This window comes from Schistocerca americana, chromosome X, assembly GCF_021461395.2.
Source record: "Schistocerca americana isolate TAMUIC-IGC-003095 chromosome X, iqSchAmer2.1, whole genome shotgun sequence".
NCBI classification, from domain to species: domain Eukaryota; kingdom Metazoa; phylum Arthropoda; class Insecta; order Orthoptera; family Acrididae; genus Schistocerca; species Schistocerca americana.
In genome coordinates, this window is record NC_060130.1 from 1,010,728,809 (window position 1) to 1,010,751,197 (window position 22,389).

General features: G+C 41.6%; 1 protein-coding gene across 2 annotated transcripts in view; it reads left to right on the top strand.

Annotated features, from left to right (window-relative positions):
• LOC124555682 (biotin--protein ligase) overlaps positions 1 to 22,389 on the top strand; it is a 373,530-nt gene that overhangs the window by 173,014 nt on the left and 178,127 nt on the right. For both annotated transcript variants that reach the window (XM_047129684.1, XM_047129685.1), the window contains 2 exons: positions 7,875 to 8,028; positions 10,284 to 10,520. In XM_047129684.1, coding sequence (XP_046985640.1) covers positions 7,875 to 8,028; positions 10,284 to 10,520 — 391 coding nt within the window. The remainder of the gene's footprint in view (positions 1 to 7,874; positions 8,029 to 10,283; positions 10,521 to 22,389) is intronic.

A 22,389-nucleotide genomic window follows, 5' to 3' on the forward strand; every position in this document is an offset into this window, starting at 1 on the left:
AGACTATGCAATGTTCCGTAACAACAAATTGCCTCCGATGAACGTGACGTCACAACCGGTTACACTAGATTCGTTCTTTAGCACACTGGACTCACATTCGGGAGGATGACGGTTCAATCCCATCTCTGGCCATCCTGATTTAGGTTTTCCGTGATTTCCCTAAATCGTTTCAGGCAAATGCCGGGATGGTTCCTTTGAAAGGGCACGGCCGATTTCCTTCCCAATCCTTCCCTAACCCGAGCTTGCGCTCCGTCTCTAATGACCTCGTTGTCGACGGGACGTTAAACACTAACCACCACCACCACTAGATTCGTTCTAGCAGTTACGAGCAGGATCATGCGCATGCGCAGTTGAGTAGTACCTTCTCCCGCTTCTGGCTACAGAAATGTGGCTGTTGGCTTTGTAAGCAGTCGCAGCAAGCAGCTAGATGCTACCGGGAAACATTTTACTGCAGCGCCCAAGCTGCTAGATTCTTGCATGCGCAGCAGGCCCAGTTCTGGGAGGGGGTGGGGGGCAAATTCATACTATTGAGGGAGAAATCTTGTTTCACAAAGCGACTAGCTTCCAGCGCACGTTAGTCTATCGATTATTCATATGACTTTGAAACGCATCCATGTCAGTTTTTGAACATTGTTGAACACATTCTGAGTTGATTTCTGAATCAATCGTAAGTTGACTTGTGAATGTGTGCATAGTGTACATGATGTCTCTGTCAGGTGAATCCTAGTCGCATGTAGAAACAAAGTTTCCTACAGACAAAAGGGGCTATACCAGCTGAGCAGAGTAAGGCCGAACGGATGAATTGACAACCACTGTCTGATTGTGTGGTTGATTGGGTTTGCAAATGATGAGCGTTGTTATAATTACTAGCTAAATCCATAGATTCAGACTACAGGAGTGGAAATAAACGAATAACAGGTAAGGAAGATTAAGTATTACCTTCTCGGTGTATCTAAGAAAATGAAATTTTGACAGAAAATTTTTGGGCAGATCGCTATACTAGTAAGGGTCAGTTGTACAGTCCCCGGCTAGCAGCCGCTTTAAATTCTATTCTGGAAGAAGCGCGGAATACGCTTTGTACGAACATGTAGCAACACCTAACCGGAGAATAATCGCGGGATAACTAAACCGGTGATTCTGGCAGAATTAGTGGAGTTAACCTGCGAATAAGCTTTGACATTGGCAGGAACAGTTACAGAACTAGTGCTAACAAGACTGTTGTTAGAACGAGGAAGGAGAAGAAACCGGGACATCATATAAATTATGGAACAATATGACGATTCCAAGTTTGTATAAAAATTTCGTGCTACTACTGTTCGATCTCATACTTGAGAAACTGGAGCGTATGAATGAAGTGTGAAACTACTTCCTAACGTAAGGCTTTTTGCTTGTAGTAGGCCTAATAGGCACTTGATATTGGTACTTTGTAAATTATATTCTGTCGTTACATAAAAGACCATTTGTGCCAAAACGGTCTCATTTATTTGGTGTGTATTACAATTGTTGCAGTATTAGAAAGGCCTATTTCGTTTTATCTAACAGAGAGTGACAAAATAGACATAAACAGATCGGGAAACCACACCAGTCTTGGGTCCTATTTGCATTAACAGCTTTTTCAGTATTAGACAACGACATTTCGACTTTTCATGTTGCAAAATATTTCACGAACTTTGATGAGGTAATAGATTCTTTCGCAAAAAGCAAAGCACACCATGTAAAGCTGTAGCAAGATTAAAGAGGAAAAAATTCTAGGAGCTAAGGAGTGAAGAAATGTGTATTGTCTTGCTTGTCTCGTGTCTTTACTGGGTTTATGTATCCAATATTTAATTTTATGTCACACAGGGCAACAAATTGTTGGCCGATAGGGAATAAAGAGTGCAAATTTTCTGAAGAGGGACAAGATTTCAAACCGGCTAATTGTAAGCAGGAGAGACACCACAGGACATTTTAATTTCCAATGTCCTGAATATGGTTTGATGGCATCCATTACAAAATATACAATTCCACAGAGCGAAGCACACTGACGTACGATAGAAGAATGCTGTGTGAGGAGGCGAGGCACTGTCCTTCGGCACACTTACGACCGAATAACATGTCTTACATTTCACGTTTTATGCATCAGACTCTTCAGAAAGATGTGCGCGACAAAATGAACATATTTTTGAAAATTCGATTTTTTAAATTTTTGACGTCCAATCTCAAACACTCGAGGGAGTGGCGGGGTATTGCACCGGTTCGGAAATATCGTAGATCAGGGGCTGATGCGCTGAGCAGTCTGAGTTACAGTCGGGTAGTGGGTAGTCTCCACGTGACCCGTGTTTACATTTAGTGATTTTACTGTTTCCTCTTCTTTTACTGCTCTCACGTCAAATGAAAACAAAACAGATTTCTGATTTCCACCTTTCTGACAGTCAAGCATTAATTGCCTTGCAGAACAATGAAGTTATTTTTGTCGGTTTGCTACAGAAATTTTCTTTTTAATTCCACACACTGTTTGCTGCATTTCAAGTGCACGTTTACAACTTCTAGCATGTATGGCATTATGCCATAATAAAGAACCAAACGTGAGGTAACACAGTACTGGTACTCCGAGAAAATTTACATCCCGAAAACCACATTGAAAAGCTTAATATCAGGTCGTGGCCTACTTAACTGGGAATATGGACATACAAATGTGCACTTTCAATGTAGACATTTTAGTATGGGTCTTGAAATTCCGACGCTCTTGGAGTATCCTCTGATGTTTTGTTTCTTCTATTACATAATGTACGATCTTTTAATGTTTTACACGTACGAACATACGGGCTCCCTGCGACATCGTAGCTGTGCAAGCGCGGTGACGCCTGTCTTCTGGCGCTCTCTGGCAACTGCGGAAACGAACCTATTTCTAACAGGTCACGGGAAAATACCCCAAATGGTGGTTTGAAAAGCGTTACCATCAAAGTACCATTCTGGCAGTTACAACGCAGCTATGTGTGATAATGTATGATGAATTTCTTAAATCACAGAGCGTTTGACTCTCATTTAAGAATCAACTCTTTGATGACGAACCATTTAGATGAATTTCGAGCCCAGAAGATCAGACATTTAAGTCGTTATTAAAAATTTTACGATCACATTTGTGTGATATATCTTAAATTGTAATACGCGCGTAAAAGACCGACATTGTATGTGAAAGCTTGGCTTCTCTTGCAGCGTATTAATCTTACAGACAAATATTATATGTGAAAGCTTTGCATTTCGTGTAGCAACACTATGTATGTTAATTTAAACCATTAACTTTTTCTGTTTGTGCGTTCGCGCTACTTAGCAGTGATGTTGCTATTGGCTGACTACATCACGTGTCCTAAGCTCTGAATACCCGCTGTCATCGGCTGACGAGAACACTTGACAGGAGCTATGACTGGCCTACAAAAGCGCATCGCAATCTCGATTTCAATGCTTCGGAAAGTAACGTGCGGTGTTTGGTGGAATTCGAATTTATACTTTCGTAATACGAAAATATGGAGCGTATATGTTGCTGCACATCAAAGATCTTTCCAAAACGCGTTTTTTTCCTTGTGTTTAGTTTTATAAAGCGCCAGGAGATTCTACTCCCGCGTATAAAACCGTAATCATTCAAAGGACTTATATAGTTCCAAGAGAAGATATAATGTCAGTTAACAGGGAAAAAGTATGTTTTCACCCGGGAGAAAGTGTATTTTTAACCGGGAAATCCGGGAAATTTTTTCCCTTGTCCACGTATACACCCTGAAATCATACAGAACAGTTGCTTAATAAGCCTTTACTTACTTCAATGAAAGTAAACACATTGTCTCTACATACCTTGAGTGATGAGTCAAGTTTCCATAAAATTCGCCAGGTGCGACAACATCATAGAAACAAGTTCAGTATATTTTATAATTTAATCATTAAATTAACAATTTACATTAAAGTTTTAATTGAACTACTACCTGTGTTAAAATAAGAACATCAGAATATGTAAGAATTCTTTGCTGGTTGTGCCCCGAGCCCTAATTGCGTACCTTTTTTTTCTCTCATCAAACAATTAGAATTTTAAAATATTTTAAAACATAAGGAAAATAAATTGAAATTTTAAAAACTCGTCACCTTCTGCTGCCTGTGGTGGCAATAGCCACTCCCGGCCTCTTTGCATAATTCGTGCTTGTTGCGGGCCCTCTCGCATCAGTATGACACACGGGTCCTTTGTACTCAGTCCGACCCTGATTGTTTCCATTAATGTTGATGGGTTCTTAAATGTTATTACAATTTTCTAATGTAGAATATGGAATTATAATATACAATATTCAGAATTATTATTATCCTATAAATTTTCAGGTATAAAGAATCAGAAATGGCAGACAGGGAAAAAGCTCTCAGTTTCTCAGTACAGAAAAAGAAGAGTGGGTAGAGAAATAGAGCTGTCCAAATTAAAGGGATCTTTTGAAGAATTTCTATGTCCTCCAGAGTGTTCTGAAGCTGCCACAGCTCAACTTCAACCCCACAAAAAGGTGACAAGATAGGTCTACCAGATGTGGACATAAAAAAATAACAGTCGAGATTGAGAACAACACATTGTAGTGGATACTGCAATATACAACTTTGAAGGTGTAGGTGGTGATCAACGTAAATGCCTGAAAATAACTGTAGAAAGCATCAAAATAGGTTATTCAGATTCTGCCTCCTTGGAAGACTTACCAATAAGTGGAAAAAAATTAAGAACTCTTTTGTTGATAATGGGCCAAAACAATTGAAAAAAAAACTCTTTAGTGGTGAAAAGGGAGTTTTCAGCTGTACATTGTAAGAGAAAAATGCCAAATGGAGAAGTAGTTTACTGTGAATACCTCCAATATAGCCAGCAAAGTTTTCTACACGAGAAGAGTATTGAATATATTACCAAATTCCATATCTGGAAGGGCCAGCATACTATAGATAGTGTTAATACAAAAAGTATAATATCTTTTGTAAGAGTTTTAGATGCACAAAATGTGCCCTTCTGTGGCAGCATTCATGAATTGCATGCTCATGACAATGGCAATTTCCTTAAAATTGTGGAACTTCTTGCCTTGTTTGATCCTGTTATGAAGGAACATCTCAGGAGGGTACAAAATAAAGATAGAAGACTTACTCATTATTTAGGCAACATTATTAAAAAGAACTGTTGTTCCAAGTGCTAGAAAAGACAAGATTGTTTCGTTGGTAAAAACCACAAAGTATTTTTCAATCATTCTCAGTAACATCCCACATGTCAGCCGCATTGAACAAACGACCACGATCATAAGGTTTGTGGACATCGTGCAGTCTTCAGGAACAGAATCATTTCCGTCTTCTAATGAAGGGCTCCAAGAAAACAGTCTCGTGCAAATAAAGGAACTCTTCTCGGCATTTGTACCACTAACTGAAGCCACCGGTAAATCGATGAATCACATTCTGCTCCATCAGGTCTGAAGCGTGTCATTGTCAATTGAAGACCTACAAGGTCAGGGCTATGATAACAGGAGCACTGTGAATGGCAAGGAAATTGGTCCACAGAAGAAAATTCTGGATAATAATCCGTGTGCCCTCTGTGTCCCTTGCAGATCCCACGCCCTGAATCTTGTGGTCAATGACACTGCTTCGTGTTGCTATGAAACGACAGCCTTTTTTGATGTTGTACAGTGGCTGCATGAATTATTTGCTGCATCACAATGTCAATAGGATGTATTGCAATGTTGTTCAACATCTTTGACTCTGAAAGATTTGAGTGATACTCGGTAAGCAGGATTGGTGCCTCAATGGTCATCAGGTACCAGTTCTGCATGTGGATGATGCGGTGTTTGAAATTTCTGAATATTCACCTCTCAGAGGGATTTCTGGTGCCATAACTAAAGTAGAAGCCGAAGGTCTTCTGTACAGCATATCCTCATTTTAGTTTGTTGTGACTGTTTAAAATGGCACAGTATATTATTTTAAATGAATTTGACCAATAAACTACTGCAAGAGAAGCAGTTTACTCTTGAGAAAACTAAAATACAGAGGAGTATTTTAAAAACCTGAAGAGTGACGTGGAATTTGAGAGAATTTTCATTGGTGCTCAGGAGCTAGCTGGAGAAACTAATATTGGGCCAATTTTTCAGCCAGAGATAAAGAGGAGGAAAATGAAACTGTCTGCTTACTCCAAAGAGAAGATCAGAGTAAATTACTGTTTTGTAATGTTGGACAAGCAATTAGTTCTGTAGAAGAACGATTCACACAGTTGAATGAAATTGCAAGATTATTTGGTTTTCTATACAATATAAGGGACTGCAATATGAAAACTTTCAAAGTACTCTCAGATTTGTGCATCAAAGTGAAAACAGCTCTAACCAGTGTAGCGTCCCAGTCATGGCACAACTCCAAAGACAGCCATTTGTATGTGGTGTTAATTGCAGCCAGTTGGAAAGACCACATAGATAATATTGTGGGGAAGGCAAGCCAAAGGTTGCGTTTCATTGGCAGGACACTTAGAAGATGCAACAAGTCCACTAACGAGACAGCTTACACTACACTCGTTCGTCCTCTGTTAGGATATTGCTGCGCGGTGTGGGATCCTTACCAGGTGGGATTGACGGAGGACATCGAAAGGGTGCAAAAAAGGGCAGCTCATTTTGTATTATCACGTAATAGGGGAGAGAGTGTGGCAGATATGATACGCGAGTTGGGAAGGAAGTCATTAAAGCAAAGACGTTTTTCGTCGCGGCGATCTATTTACGAAATTTCAGTCACCAACTTTCTCTTCCGAATGCGAAAATATTTTGTTGAGCCCAACCTACATAGGTAGGAATGATCATCAAAATAAAATAAGAGAAATCAGAGCTCGAACAGAAAGGTTTAGGTGTACGTTTTTCCCGCGCGCTGTTCGGGAGTGGAATGGAAGAGAGATAGTATGATTGTGGTTCGATGAATCCTCTGCCAAGCACTTAAATGTGAATTGCAGAGTAGTCATGTAGATGTAGATGCATGCAACAATAATGTTCTAGTTTGTGTCTGCTATATTCTCTGACCAATGGTACGGAATTACAAAGAATGCTGCCGGGAGTCAACTACTTGTTCAGATATGAAAGGGTTACAATGTGCATGGTGCACAATGATGGTGATCCTCCATTGCAGTTGTCAGTCATGGTTGACCGGAAACTTGATGAAAAGTATTCGTGTGCTCATGTTCCCATGCAGTCCAGCATCAGGCAGTGTAACATAAGAATGCCCCATAATGTTGGATATTGCACAATTCGGCCAGCCAGCCAAACAATGACCCACAATGAGGCCACCTTTCAAAATCTGTCAGGTGCTTATAACACTATCTCACACAAGTTCACGGCATCTCTATGGCCGTCAGAGTTACCACTCAACACCCTGTGTGGTTATTGCCCCTTATACACCCTATCAGACATGCTAATAACACTAAACGTGATCAACACTACTGCACTCTGGCGCCTGTTATACTTGTGACAAAGATTTGCAGCTCTTGTCATTTACTTACCTGCCTATGGTGTGAACAAAGTTACATTGACATTCAGCCATGTCTTCTGGGTGCTTCATACAGGCTGTGTACGATGTGAACAAAACATTTTTCCATGTTTCAGCTTGAGCTGAGACAAAAAGTGGACTGACTAGGGTTACAGTTTAAAGTCAGTTCATAATGCTGTCATATCTTGAAATTATGTTAATTATTTACAGTTCATAGTGTAGCATACAAACGAACTTTTATTTGTGCCTCTTTCACCTAATAAAACAGAGTGTATTTGTGGAATTTATTCCTGACAGGTTTTATTTATCTAAACATCCCTATACCCAGAAAACAATGTTAATATGTTAATTTTTTTATTCGTTATTGATAAAGGGAATGATTGTTACAGGGAATGCTGCATGCCAAAATTTTTTGAAGAGGAACAGATTGCCTTCAGCTGAGAGAATAAATTGCATTTCGAGTGAAAGGCATTTCCTATACTGTAATCAAATTAACTGTAATACAGTGTTCTGTTCGGATGATGAGCAAGCATGCTCAACCAGGTAAACTCATTATTTTCCAAACCCCAGAAGTGGTATTTTATGGGAAGTATACTATTAAATTATAACATTACTGTAAATATGGTGCTTTAGTAAAATTTCATGATATTCATCACATACAAACTTAGTGTTTGTACTTAAAGTCATAATTTTTATATGAAATATGCATTGAGCTCGTAAGTTTGTTTTCAGTCTGTCATACTTGTTGCCAAGGAAGATACCTCAGTGGCTAATATTCTTTGTAACTGACATGAGTGAGATTGAAATTCCCACACAATCACCCAGTTTTTTCATGGTTTCCTATATCATTTAAGGCCTGATGCAGAACAGAACCATAGCAATGAAACAGTTTGTAATATACTTCCCTTCTCCTTTGAGTTCATCAACATAATAAGTGCACAGAATAAGACCTGCACTCTGTAGAATCTACAGGGACTATTTAGCCACGAAAATTAGTACATCAATTTACACGGAGATAAGGAATATGCACAGAAACACCCCTACAATAGGTGGTAGAACAAGCTGCCTGGAGAAGTAAGTGGTGGGAATAACTGGGGTGTGCAACTGAGTGATAACAGACCTACCTTTTTGCTCTGTGTAATCAAAGTCCAGCCATACTTGCTTGACCTGTTCGAGGCAGACGTCGGTGATGTTCTTATCGAGAGTGGGGAATCAGAGTTCGAGTCCCAGTCCAATGCAAATCCTCACACGTCACCAATAGATCTCATTTCCGTGTCTAATACAGCTGATGTCACAAATATTTGCGACTGGGACAAAATTTCATTACAGCTCGATACCGTTGCCTGTCGAAGATCGCATAAAAGCACCCTTATTATTCTTGGACATCACTGCAGTACGTGGCCTCCTGGAATGAAATTCGTTTTCTAGCATTGAGTGGCCCTTCTGATAGCAGAATGTCAGTTTATGAATGAATGGATTTTCAGAAATTAATAAATTGCATCATATTTCTGTGTATTTACAAGTTTCATGAAGTCATAGAACATCATGGTGAAACAGCCAAAGACTTTTGAAACATTCCACTTAGAGACCTGAAAAAATGTAGATACAGTGAAGAGGGCATGTCACATATAAATCCAAATCAGGAAACTAGTTAGCTGTATGTAAGAAATGATTAAATAATGGCAAATGTAGCTCAGAAATGTGAGCTGTTGTTCACAGAAGTTAGTTGTTTAGCCAAATGGTCAGAGATGGTGTTCCTACCTGTCTGAACTGTCACGGTACCACGTAACTGTACACGTCTTCCAGAATAAATTTTATCGCAAACCAGTGGACCTTTACCTTAGTGTTACTCTCCTTCAGCTATATTTGATCAATTGTAATGTGTCCCTAATTTTATTCGCTCCAGATCAGTGTTAATTGGCAGTCTGCAGTCATCTTTGATCTTTGATGTTGACTGAATATTGTTAATTGTAGCTCTATTTTAACTTTTCAGTAAGCCATTACAAATGTCCTTGCTTGTAAAACATGGCACGTTTTACTGCTGCTGGTATATAACTATGTTGTAGAAGGCATTTGTGAATCATACTTGCAGGTAAACCCGCCAATGACAGCCATAGTGTCTGCATAACTGATTTGATATGGCATGCTCTTTGTAAATTGATCACGTGTAGCCTCCTCGCTGTTGGGAAGTATGTTACTATATCTGTAGCAACCACCCACTAAGTTCTTTTAAATCAACTTATCCCTCTCCACTCCATGATAAATGGTAGTTGTGCAGACTAACAATTGAACTAATGCATTTGCTTTCTAACTTCAACTTTTTGCTTACTATCTTGAGGAATTGCATGTCTGCAATAACGAAACGTGTTACCAGTTTTAGTGCCAATGTTTTAATTAAAATAGATGCTTTCAACAAAGTGCAAAATTTCCTTTGTATTTCAGAAATATCATCTGCAACTTGCCTTTGTCCTGCTTAGTTGTGAAAACCAGCAGTTATAAGGGAATCTGATTTTACTGTTATTTGCTGTGCTTTTGAAGAGCAAGTTTTACTCCTAAGGAATTTCAAACTAGTTTCATAATGACAAGGTGTTTTATTTCCCTTTCTTATCTTTTTTTTTTTTTTTTTTTAAAATTTCTTGAAAGATGTTAAACTTCTATAGTGAGTTTCTCTAGTGAGTTTGATTCAAAGTGACTTGTTCCTAGATATATCTTAGCCTGCTTTTAGTGGTAACATTTAGTGGTTCGTCCAGAGTTTGTATTTTTGTTCATTTCATTTAAAGGGATTTTGCTTTCCACAGAAAAACTGGAATATTCAGTTCACAATCTGTGAGTGTTGAGAGTGCTGAATCTGCAAGTGAAGAAACATGCAGTATGTTAGAGGGAAAGAAAGATTCAAATAATCCCCTGCACAACTTAGATGAACACAAAGAGCAAAATATGAATATGAAGCCTCCAAATGTATTGATTGTCTCAGAAAGTGTGATTGCCCGTAACAATATAAAGGACATGTTGTACAATGTCCTGAACAAAAATAGGTGAGTATGTGTACTTTTAAAAAAAGAAAGAAAAGAAAAGAACTTGTTCTCTGCATTCTCTATTGTAAAGCTCACCTTGTTGGTTGGATTGTGGTGGGAACAGGGATGTTCCAGATAAATAAATAATATTCAGATGCAACTACACTTATCACCACAAAAATTGGCCAGAGATAATCACTGCCACAGTTACACTTCTGTACAGCACTACCATGTATGAAATGCAATATGTTAGTTTTTGAGTCTACATAGGGAAACAGTGAAGCAATTATATTACTTGAAATATTGTGCGAGAATAGTCTTGTTGTATTTTAGAGCTATTTCAAGAGGACATAAAAGCTTTTCTCTAAATCGGTATACTCTATCAAAAATACACACATCAAAAAAAGTTTTCCATCACTTTGGTTCCCAGAACTCTTGAAGACAGATGTTGACTGTGGATATTGTTTCGCAGACACAGTCCCTTGGACTGTTCAGATATGTCACTAAACCCACCCAAAGGTGTAAACAACTGTGCACGAGCAGCGCCTATTAGATGGAGGGGGTCCGACAGCCAATCAGTTCCAGTCATTCCACCAGGAAGGAGGTACACGGCTCATGTTGTCTGTAGTTCAACCGTGCCTAGACAGTCAATACCACACTTTGATCGCATCTGCATTGTTACTTTGTGCCAGGAAGGGCTGTCAACAAGGGAAGTGTCCAGGCATCTCAGAGTTGACCGAAGCGATGATGTTCGGACACGGAGGAGATATACAGACAGACATGCCTCGCTCAGGCCACCCGAGGGCTACTACTGCAGTGGATGACCGCTACCTATGGATTATGGCTCCGAGGAACCCTGACAGCAACGCCACCGTGTTGAATAATGCTTTTTGTGCAGCCACAGGACATCGTGCCCAATTTCATCCCCGACATCCGTGACGAGGTCCATCTTTGCAACCACGACACCATGCAGCGCGGTGCAGGTGTGCCCAACAACATGTCGAATGGACCATTCCGGATAGGCATCACATTCTCTTCACTGACGAGTGTCGCATATGCCTTCAACCAGACAATCGTCGGAGTTACGTTTGGAGGCAACCTGATCAGGCTGAATGCCTTAGACCCACTGTTCAGCGAGTGCAGCAAGGTGCAGGTTCCTTGCTGTTTTGAGGTGGCATTATGTGAAGCCGATGTATGCTGCTAGTTGTCATGAGAGGCACCTCAACGGCTGTGCAACACACGAATGCCATCCTCCGACCAATAGTGCAACCTTATTGGCAGCATATTTGCAAGGCATTGGCAGCATATTGGCGAGGCATTCGTCTTCAAGAACGATTATTTGCACCCCAATCGTGCACATATTGTGAACGAGTTCTTCAGATAACGACATCGCTCGACTAGAATGGCCAGCATGTTCTCCACACGTGAAACCTATCGAACATGCCTGGGATAGGTTGAAAAGGGCTGTTTATGGACGACGTGACCCACCAACCACACTAAGGAATCTATGCCAAATCGCCATTGAGGAGTGGGACAGTCTGGACCAACAGTGCTTTGATGATAGTATGCCATGACGAATACAGGCAAGCATCAATGCAAGAGGACGTGCTATACTGGGTATTAGAGGTACTAGTGTGTACAGCAATCTGGACCACCATCTTTGAAGATCTCACTGTGTGGTTTTCATGAGCAATAAAAAGGGCGGAAATGATGTTTATGTGAATCTCTATTCGAATTTTCTCTACGGGCTCCAGAACTCTCGGGCTCGAGGTGACGCAAAATTTTTTTTATATGTGTATATTACATATTTACTGAATTTGGAAATGTTCATTAGTCTGCTATATAACTGAATTTTCTGATCCAAACTATCCATGGAGTCCCAGGTTTGCTTTTAGATATGATAATATGCAACTAATTTCCCCACAACAAAAGGTATATGATGTGTTGGCTATTAACCAAAGGGTGTAATTGCTGGTGGCAGATGTGATTAAAATAACTGCAACCTAGAAATTTGTTGGTTCTGCTATTAGCCCACCCATGTGAGATGACTCTGTGTTCTGCAAGAAATAGTATTGATCTTGGCATACTAATAACGAATAAAAATTTTCACAAAGTAGCAGAAAGTTGGTAATTTTCAGCATTTGACATGCACTGTAAGCAATAGCAGGAGCATAAATGCAAAAGTGTACATGTGGTTTAGTAACAAAGTTTCATTCTGGCCATTTGCAGCTGGATCAAAGACACTAAGAAAAAAATTTGATGTAAAGTATAATAGTTTGCCAGTGAAACTTAGCCAACTACTAACTTAACTTTCACATCAGAAGTGTGTAGTACCGCACTGCCAGTGAGCTGCTGCTGCAATGATTCTGTCATTGATCTAATAGCAGCTGAGGTAGGAAACATGAAATACAAGCTCTTGTAGCTTTTGTTTGGCACAGCTTTTCTGGAATCAGGGAATTAAAAACGGGGTGTATACGGCCCGGGACATCCGGGAAAAACCCGGGAATTTTTTAGAATCTGATACGCTGACAAAGAACTTTAGCCAACTACTGCTGAATAATACTGCAGCAATGAAACATAAATCAGAGAATAACACCAAAATAGAAGTTTAGTTGCGTAGAAAATGAGTAATTTACACAATGCACAGACCAGTTTGCCGACACCGAAAAGTGTCAAAGGCTTTAGGTCGAAGATTATGCAGTACGTCCGTAGCAACTAACGTGCATTCGATGTGCTTGCGTCGCAATTGTTTACATTTCTAACAGATCACTGGAAAATATTACGAATAGTGACTTGAGAAGCGTTACTTTCAAAGTAAATTTCCACGCAAGATGATGTATGTTACGTGTGAGAATGTGCAGTGAATTACTTAAATCACAGGGCGTTATAACTCTCATTCAAAACGTACCGGCAACACTTGAGGATCAGCCATTTGAAAAATTGCGGGCCCAGAAGATAAGTCATGTATGTCACTATTTAAAATTTTACCGCACATTTGTATTTGATATGACATAACGTGTAACACACGTTAAAAAAAGACCGAGCTTCAAGTAACTTTTGCCGGCCGCGGTGGTCTCGCGGTTCTAGGCGCGCAGTCCGGAACCGTGCGACTGCTACGGTCGCAGGTTCGAATCCTGCCTCGGGCATGGATGTGTGTGATGTCCTTAGGTTAGTTAGGTTTAAGTAGTTCTAAGTTCTAGGGGACTGATGACCACAGCAGTTGAGTCCCATAGTGCTCAGAGCCATTTTTTTTTTTCAAGTAAATTTTCATATTTAATGTTGTTCTTTAATAGATAAAAAAATATGCAATCGATGGCAAAAAGTATAATTGACCTTCAAAAAAAAGTGAATAATATGTTACTGAACAATGTCACAAGTCTCTTCATGCCAGAGCACTTCGACATTTCTGTAGTATAGAAAAGACGAAGTGTTCTGGCATGCAGAGCAATACCAGTTAGCTTCTTTTCTACTTTTTTGCCGGTGAATTGGATCTTCGTCTCCGAGCAGCTCTAACGTTCGCTACTACTTCTTTCTAACTAATCCTATAAATTCACACCCAAAAGATTGGATTCTTTGTCCAAATTAACTGCGGCGAGATCTTCGTCGGCTGGACAAAAGTGTCATCGTTGTTCCATTATCTCTGTTAAAGCAGAGTGGAGGAACGGTGCTAGCGGCCAATCAGATTGGAAATCCTTTAGAAAAGGTGCCAAGTCTCCAGCAAGAGTCTTGAAAAAGGCAATTTTCGGACCAAGTAGCTTGTCCTTGAGCTGATCCTCCAGTACTCTGTAGCTAGCACATTTTGGTTTGTTTTTTTCTTCCAGTTTTCCAACAAATATTCGCAGAAACGGAAGCATTACTAGAGCTCACTCAGCAACTTCCACATCCTCCAGCCATCGGATCGCGCAAAACTTTAAGGGAAACACTTCCGATTCCGTTGTCGAAATATACAGAGCTCTTCTAGCAGGGACATCCTTAAAAAGATTGTACAAGGCACGTAAAGACTGAATTATCATCCACTGTGTTTCTTGAATTGCGGACTTGAAGGCGATGTGAACAACGTGAAGCCTACACGTTCAAATTTCCAGTAAAACGGTGTCTGCTCCTTCAATTTCTTTCAAAAAAATTTTAAGTTCCCTTAAGAACGCGAAGTTGACGTTAGGGCCGTCCATCGATACTTGTAAAAGTTTTTTCATTGCTTCGCCGGGAATTTTTTTCTTGAAGGACTCGAGTAGCTTAGCTGCCGTCGAACTGCCTAGAAAAGCCGATGCGTAGTAACGGGTGCACACTAGATTTTTTTTAATGTCCCAATAACGCACTAAAATGTCCATCAGGATTCTTTTGCACACCTCGTTCAAGGATTCGTCAAAAGAGAACAATGCTTGATGCGTTTACGAGGTCAGATTTAATTTCAGACTCAAAGAAGGGAGCTAGTCCATATTGCACGATATAACTGATTTTGTCCTTTTGCAAACGCACGCTCTTGGCCACTTCACTGTCAGGGAACATTGCGGGGAAAAGCAACACGACGTTCGCAGAACTACGCAGTGACTTGTGTGAAACGATGCACTCCAAACACTACAGTATTTCCGCCTTTGTTACTTCGTCCTTTATTGCCATCCGATCAATTCCTCTCAGTTTATCCACGGGTTTTGACATTGCAGTGACATCCTTCTGCGGAGGCGCAACAATTCCAGCGGCCAACGCGACTGTTGTTGACCCAGTTGAATGCGCAGATGTGGTAGTGGAAGTACAATCTGTCTGCTCGGTTGAAGTGGTCGCCGCCGGTCGGGTGTAGACATACAAACTTGCTGTCCTTCTCATGGCAGCTGCTTTCGCGACGTGCTTCTTGGACTTTATCGTTTGACTTGCTAAGAGCCGATCTTCTCATAGTACGGATGTTAATGAGGGTCCCTGGACATAATGCACATTTAGCACTATAAAGGTCTGTAGGTACTTTCACCAACCAGTCCTCGAATGCTGGATCTGAAAGCCAGCTATCTTGAAAACCAATCGATATGGCGCAGTCGCAGTCGTTGTTGGTGGGCAACAAGAAGAACGATGGATGTAAATAAGGCTGCGCCTCGTTATTATGCATAATGAAATATGACAAAAAGAGTGCTACCTACCTTGTCAGTTTATAAAATTTTGCCCCGCACGTGCGCAGAACTGAATTCAACAGGTGAGCCGAGCACACTGACTACTGACAGACTGTGATTTGAAAATCGAACGAGGCACGTTTGACAACACTCTCTCTGCCAAGCAACAATCGGCGTTAATTACGATATTATTGGTAGCGCTGCGTTTGTTGAGAAACTATGAATGACAAGACGTATCAACCAGTCTTACTCCAGTAACCTGTTGCAAGTTTCTAGCTAATTTGACATGTACAGTACAGCACCTCAATTATAAAGACGAAAGATATTAAGGGCACCGCGCTCATCGACCAAAGTTGTGAAGGCTTCGCCACCTTTTCGTTCTAGCTTATTCCTTACCGTGAGGCTTCTCCTCCTCTCTCTCTTTCTATCGGCTGCTATTGGTTGCTTGCTTTCGTCTCCCATCCACGATTACTAAGTTATGAAGTCTGCCGGTTACGAACGACTTGGCCTCCCAGTTACTCTACAGCTGAGGCGCTCTACCGTGTGTAAAATTTCCGAAGTGTTTTAGGACTTGGTAGACCTTCATTTGTACATATACCGATTTTAATTTAAAGTCTAGATTCTGTAGCAGCGTACGTGTTGATTTACTTGTAGAGGAATGATTTACCCGCTTAATTTTAAAATATGGTTTTACTTGACATCCAGTACATTGATAATGTCGCTTTTTATGTATCCCTCCGTACCTAGAAACGTAATAAACCCTGTTCAGCTGTTGTTGTTGTCTTCACGTTATGTTTTCTTGCTGTTCTTTGACATACTTGCAAGCCCCCTCTCCATATTTTTCTGCTAATCGAGTCCGCAGTAAAGGAAACGCTCTGGATGATAATTCAGCTTGTACATGCCCTGTAAAACCTATTTAAGGATTTCCATTCCAGACTAGCTCTGTATATTTGGACCATTGAATCGGAACGTTTGCCCTTGAAGATTTGCGTGATCCGATGGCTGGAGAACTTTGATGTTGCGGAGTGCGCTCTAGTAACTGCTTCTGTATTTGCCAATGTTTGTTGCAAAGATAGAGCACAAAAAACCCGAAACGTGCTAGCTACACGATAGTCTATGATCATCTGAAGAACATGCTACTCGGCTCAATAAACTCGTATTTCGAGACTCTTGCTCCAGACTTTTCTTCTTTAATTATTGACCAACTTACGTAATGTTTTCTTTACCACTTATTTGCCAGCTAGTATTTTCCTGTAGTACTGTCTCGACGTTTCTTTTTTTCTCTTTACATATACCGAGTTATAGTTTTTGGCAATGAATGTATAAACGGCAATTACCGAGCGAGGTGGCGCAGTGGTTAGCACACTGGACTCGCATTCGGGAGGACGACGGTTCAATCCCGTCTCCGGCCATCCTGATTTAGGTTTTCCGTGATTTCCCTAAATCACTTCAGGCAAATGCCGGGATGGTTCCTTTGAAAAGGCACGGCCGATTTCCTTCCCCATTCTTCCCCCCCCCCCCCCCCCCCCCCCGAGCTTGCGCTCCGTCTCTAATGACCTCGTTGTCGACGGGACGTTAAACACTACTCTCCTCCTCCTATAAACGGCAATTGTTTTATTTGTATTTAATCACGGTAACACCGGCTGTATTATTACGGTATTGGGATTTTGAACAGGCATGTAACGATGTTAGCTGCTGAAAGCGATGGCATGGTCATCTCACCTCGCCTCCTCAGCTCGCAGCAATGTCTCTTCCCAGTTCATCCAGTCACTGGATCGCTTTGCGTTGACCAGCTGACGCCGTGGTGACTGCTCCTATTCTGTCCCATCCTTCATTGCCACTCCAGTCCCAGTCAGGCAGAACGCAGAATGCTCTCAAAGATCCCTAGACCTTGTTGTGAGTGCTCGCAGCCTTACGTCAGTGCGTGTTTAAATGTTGTACAGTATATTCAGAGTTTCGAATAAAAACAATGTAAAAGTTGATGCATCACTCGTCGAGAAAACATGACACCGACTACAGCTAAGTATAAACTTCACTTTGTAATGGTTCTCCTAAATCGCTGCAGCTATGATCACGAAATAAAAACTAAATAGTGTTATTGGAAAAAGGCTTATGGAAAGTTTAGGGGTTTTATACTTCCGAGCACTTTAGGAAACGAAATCCAGCAAAAAACAACGCGTTTTGGAAAGATCTTTGATTCGCATTGGCATTTGGACTGCATGTTTGCATAATACGAAAGTATATGTATGAAATACATCAAATACAGCAGTTTAGTTTCCGAAGCATTCTTAGGTTCAGCAAAACATTGTTAATGCCCAATATTATATGTGAAAGTTCAGCTTTTCGTGAAGATATAGTGTACTTACATTACTTTAACCCATTAACCTTTCGTCTTTGTATGGTCGTGCTACTTAACAATGATGCTGCTAGTGGTTGAGTACATAACATGTATTACGCAATGATCGAGGCCCACGAGAAAGACAGGCCGCGGCGCGTACGTCACGAAGAACGGCCTGAGCTCGCTCGTTCCCGTAACTCAGCGGGCAAAATGCGTTCACTCGCAACCGGCTGCGTGCAAACTAACGAGAATTTCACCTTGTACTGCAATCCGTTATTATCAAGTCTTACTGATTACTGTTCGTACAACACAATTTAAAATCAATTCTCGATAGAAATGGTATAACCGCTCGTTTACAGCATTTAGTCTCTTCTTCGTAACAGTTCTCCTTTCATAGAAGATGTGGTGCCTTACGCAACTGATAATCATTTTGGTATGATTTTAATTGCCAAATTAGAGCCTGTTAGTAGGCCTACGGACTTCCTATCATTGTAGGACTAATAATAGTGGATTCCAATAGTCGATGCAATTCTCGTTCGTACATACACATTTAGTTACGTTAACCGGTGTAGAAACGCACTTTGCCGAGTTGAGCGAGCTCGGCCCACGTTCGGTAACGTACGCACCGTGGCCTGTCTTTCTCGTAGGCCTCGTGCTCTGAATAACTGCCGTCATTCGCTAGTGAGATCACGTCTCACGTGACATGAGCTATGACTGGCTGACAAAAGTGCATCGCTCAACGCAATCTCCATTTTAAGGCTTCGGAAGCTACTGTGCTGTAACTTGTGGAATTTGTGTATATACTTTCGCAATACGAAAATAAAATCTGTCTATATTGTCTCGCATCAAACATCTTTCCAAACGCATTGTTTTTCCTGTTCCCTTAAGTGCTGGGACGTCCTCAGCCGGTATAAGACCTTCACTATTCAAAGGACTGATAGGGTTTACAGCACGAGGGAAAGTATACTGTTGCTTAACACGGATGTATTTTCACCCGCTTTATACGTAATTTCATCCGGGAGAAACTGTATTTTCACCCTCTTTATACGTAATTTCATCTGGGAGAAATTGTGTTTTTAACCGGGAAATCCGGGAATTTTTTTTTCTTGTCCACGTAGACACCCTGAAAAAATACTGACTCTGTGCGATAGAACATTTCACCGTGGTGGCTAGTGAATATCGAGTGAATTAACCCACGTAATTCAGTGCTGCGCAGAGAAATGTAGATGAAGACAAAATAACCAAATGCTTCCTGTGATATTACCAACCTTCAACTACACTAACAGTAGGAGGAATATGTTTCAATAATTGATCTGTTGCTTGAGTGGGTCATAATACACTCCTGGAAATGGAAAAAAGAACACATTGACACCGGTGTGTCAGACCCACCATACTTGCTCCGGACACTGCGAGAGGGCTGTACAAGCAATGATCACACGCACGGCACAGCGGACACACCAGGAACCGCGGTGTTGGCCGTCGAATGGCGCTAGCAGCGCAGCATTTGTGCACCGCCGCCGTCAGTGTCAGCCAGTTTGCCGTGGCATACGGAGCTCCATCGCAGTCTTTAACACTGGTAGCATGCCGCGACAGCGTGGACGTGAACCGTATGTGCAGTTGACGGACTTTGAGCGAGGGCGTATAGTGGGCATGCGGGAGGCCGGGTGGACGTACCGCCGAATTGCTCAACACGTGGGACGTGCGGTCTCCACAGTACATCGATGTTGTCGCCAGTGGTCGGCGGAAGGTGCACGTGCCCGTCGACCTGGCACCGGACCGCAGCGACGCACGGATGCACGCCAAGACCGTAGGATCCTACGCAGTGCCGTAGGGGACCGCACCGCCACTTCCCAGCAAATTAGGGACACTGTTGCTCCTGGGGTATCGGCGAGGACGATTCGCAACCGTCTCCATGAAGCTGGGCTACGGTCCCGCACACCGTTAGGCCGTCTTCCGCTCACGCCCCAACATCGTGCAGCCCGCCTCCAGTGGTGTCGCGACAGGCGTGAATGGAGGGACAAATGGAGACGTGTCGTCTTCAGCGATGAGAGTCGCTTCTGCCTTGGTGCCAATGATGGTCGTATGCGTGTTTGGCGCCGTGCAGGTGAGCGCCACAATCAGGACTGCATACGACCGAGGCACACAGGGCCAACACCCGGCATCATGGTGTGGGGAGCGATCTCCTACACTGGCCGTACACCACTGGTGATCGTCGAGGGGACACTGAATAGTGCACGGTACATCCAAACCGTCATCGAACCCATCGTTCTACCATTCCTAGACCGGCAAGGGAACTTGCTGTTCCAACAGGACAATGCACGTCCGCATGTATCCCGTGCCACCCCACGTGCTCTAGAAGGTGTAAGTCAACTACTCTGGCCAGCAAGATCTCCTGATCTCTCCCCCATTGAGCATGTTTGGGACTGGATGAAGCGTCGTCTCACGCGGTCTGCACGTCCAGCACGAACGCTGGTCCAACTGAGGCGCCAGGTGGAAATGGCATGGCAAGCCGTTCCACAGGACTACATCCAGCATCTCTACGATCGTCTCCATGGGAGAATAGCAGCCTGCATTGCTGCGAAAGGTGGATATACACTGTACTAGTGCCGACATTTTGCATGCTCTGTTGCCTGTGTCTATGTGCCTGTGGTTCTGTCAGTGTGATCATGTGATGTATCTGACCCCAGGAATGTGTCAATAAAGTTTCCCCTTCCTGGGACAATGAATTCTCGGTGTTCTTATTTCAATTTCCAGGAGTGTATCTTGCACTCTTAAACACGGTAACGCCTTCAGAGGCGGGTGTGATCAGAAACTGATCTGAAGGAGCACTGTAATGTTTGATGCCCATTTTTGTGATTAGGGTAAGAGGCAAAAGTATAGTTACATTTACTCTTTGGATGCTGTGATAGCAACCTACTCAATAAATTAATAGGTAGTGATTTACCAAGCTGAGGCAGATGTGTGGTTTTGACACAGGAAGTATCGCACTGTTGGCACACTTTGTTCCAGCTTTTTATTTCTTACCACTATTTGAAATTAATGACATTCTTGGATTATTATAATATTTATATGAGGGTTATCAAGGTTTAATTGTTAAATCAGACTGCTGCTTTATGAAATCCTTCATCTGCAGCCGAGTAAGTGACGCCAGAAACCATTTCCAGAAAGTTAAGTGATTTAGACAGGAATATAATTTAGTTTAAGGCCGACAACAAATTAAATACATGCATTAGTGTATGATTTAGTCTTGCCGTTAAAGGTTTGACTTTCCTTTGCGTATTTTTTCAGAAAACACGAAAAGATCGTAACTTCGCGAAGTCGCGCTTAGGCTTAAATTTTGTAAACGTATTTGTTTCTTGTTTCACGGTAAGTTAACTAATTTCTCGGTAACAAATAAGCAAACTACCGTAAATAGCGTATAACTTCATTGTTTTAATACAGATTTCAGAAAAACAGCGTAACTTTATATCAGAAACTTGCTTATATACATTTGTTTATAGGCCTAATTCTCGTAACGTTTTTGGATAATCAACGTTAAAGTATCTCATTTAATTGTCCTTTTTTCATTCCATCGAGTGAAATATAAAATAAATAGCGTATACCTTCATTGTTTTAATACAGATCTCAGAAAAACAGCGGAATTTTAAATCAGAAACTTGCTTATATACATTTGTGAATAGGCTTAATTCTTGTAACGTCTTTTTTGATTTTCGGTAATTTAATTGATTTATTGTAGCTAAAGTATTATTTTAGTCATGAGTGAGAAGTGCCTGACTTGCCGTAGAATTGTTAGTTCCGGGGTTTGGTGTGATGGATGCAGTAGTTTTTTTCATTGGGGGGACTGCAGTGGCGTGGGTGTCGGGAAAGTGGATCAGGCTCATCAGTGGTTATGTAGGATTTGCAGCAGAGATAGGAAGATAGTGGAACAGGAGGGCAAAATTGCTGCCCTTCAGGCTGAGCTAGATCAGGCTAGGGAAGATCTGGACAGGTTAAGGAGGGAGAAGGGCAAAGAGAGGTGGGAAGTGGCAACAGGTAGCAGAAGGAACAGGCCTAGAACTAAGTCTGACAGTTTTGTGGTGAATGTCAAAAATAAGTTTGACCTGTTGCTTCAGTTAGAAACTGATGAGCCTCAAGCAGAGGTAGGTGTAGACAGGACACAACAAACTTTCAATAGGAAATTGAAAAAGAATGTAGGAAAGCCATTGAAAAGGAAGAAAGTTTTGTTGTTAGGCAGTTCTCATGCCAGAGGTGTAGGCCAACTTCTGCAGGAGGAATTAGGACCAGAATACCAGGTCACAAATTTTTTCAAACCAAGTGCTAGTCTGGATCAGGTGACAGAGGATTTAGGTTCACTCTGTAGAGGATTTACCAGGGAAGACACCGTGGTTATTGTGGGAGGGCCAGGGAACAGCATCGACAGAGATCCTGGGTACAGTATAGAGTGTGACCTGGTAAA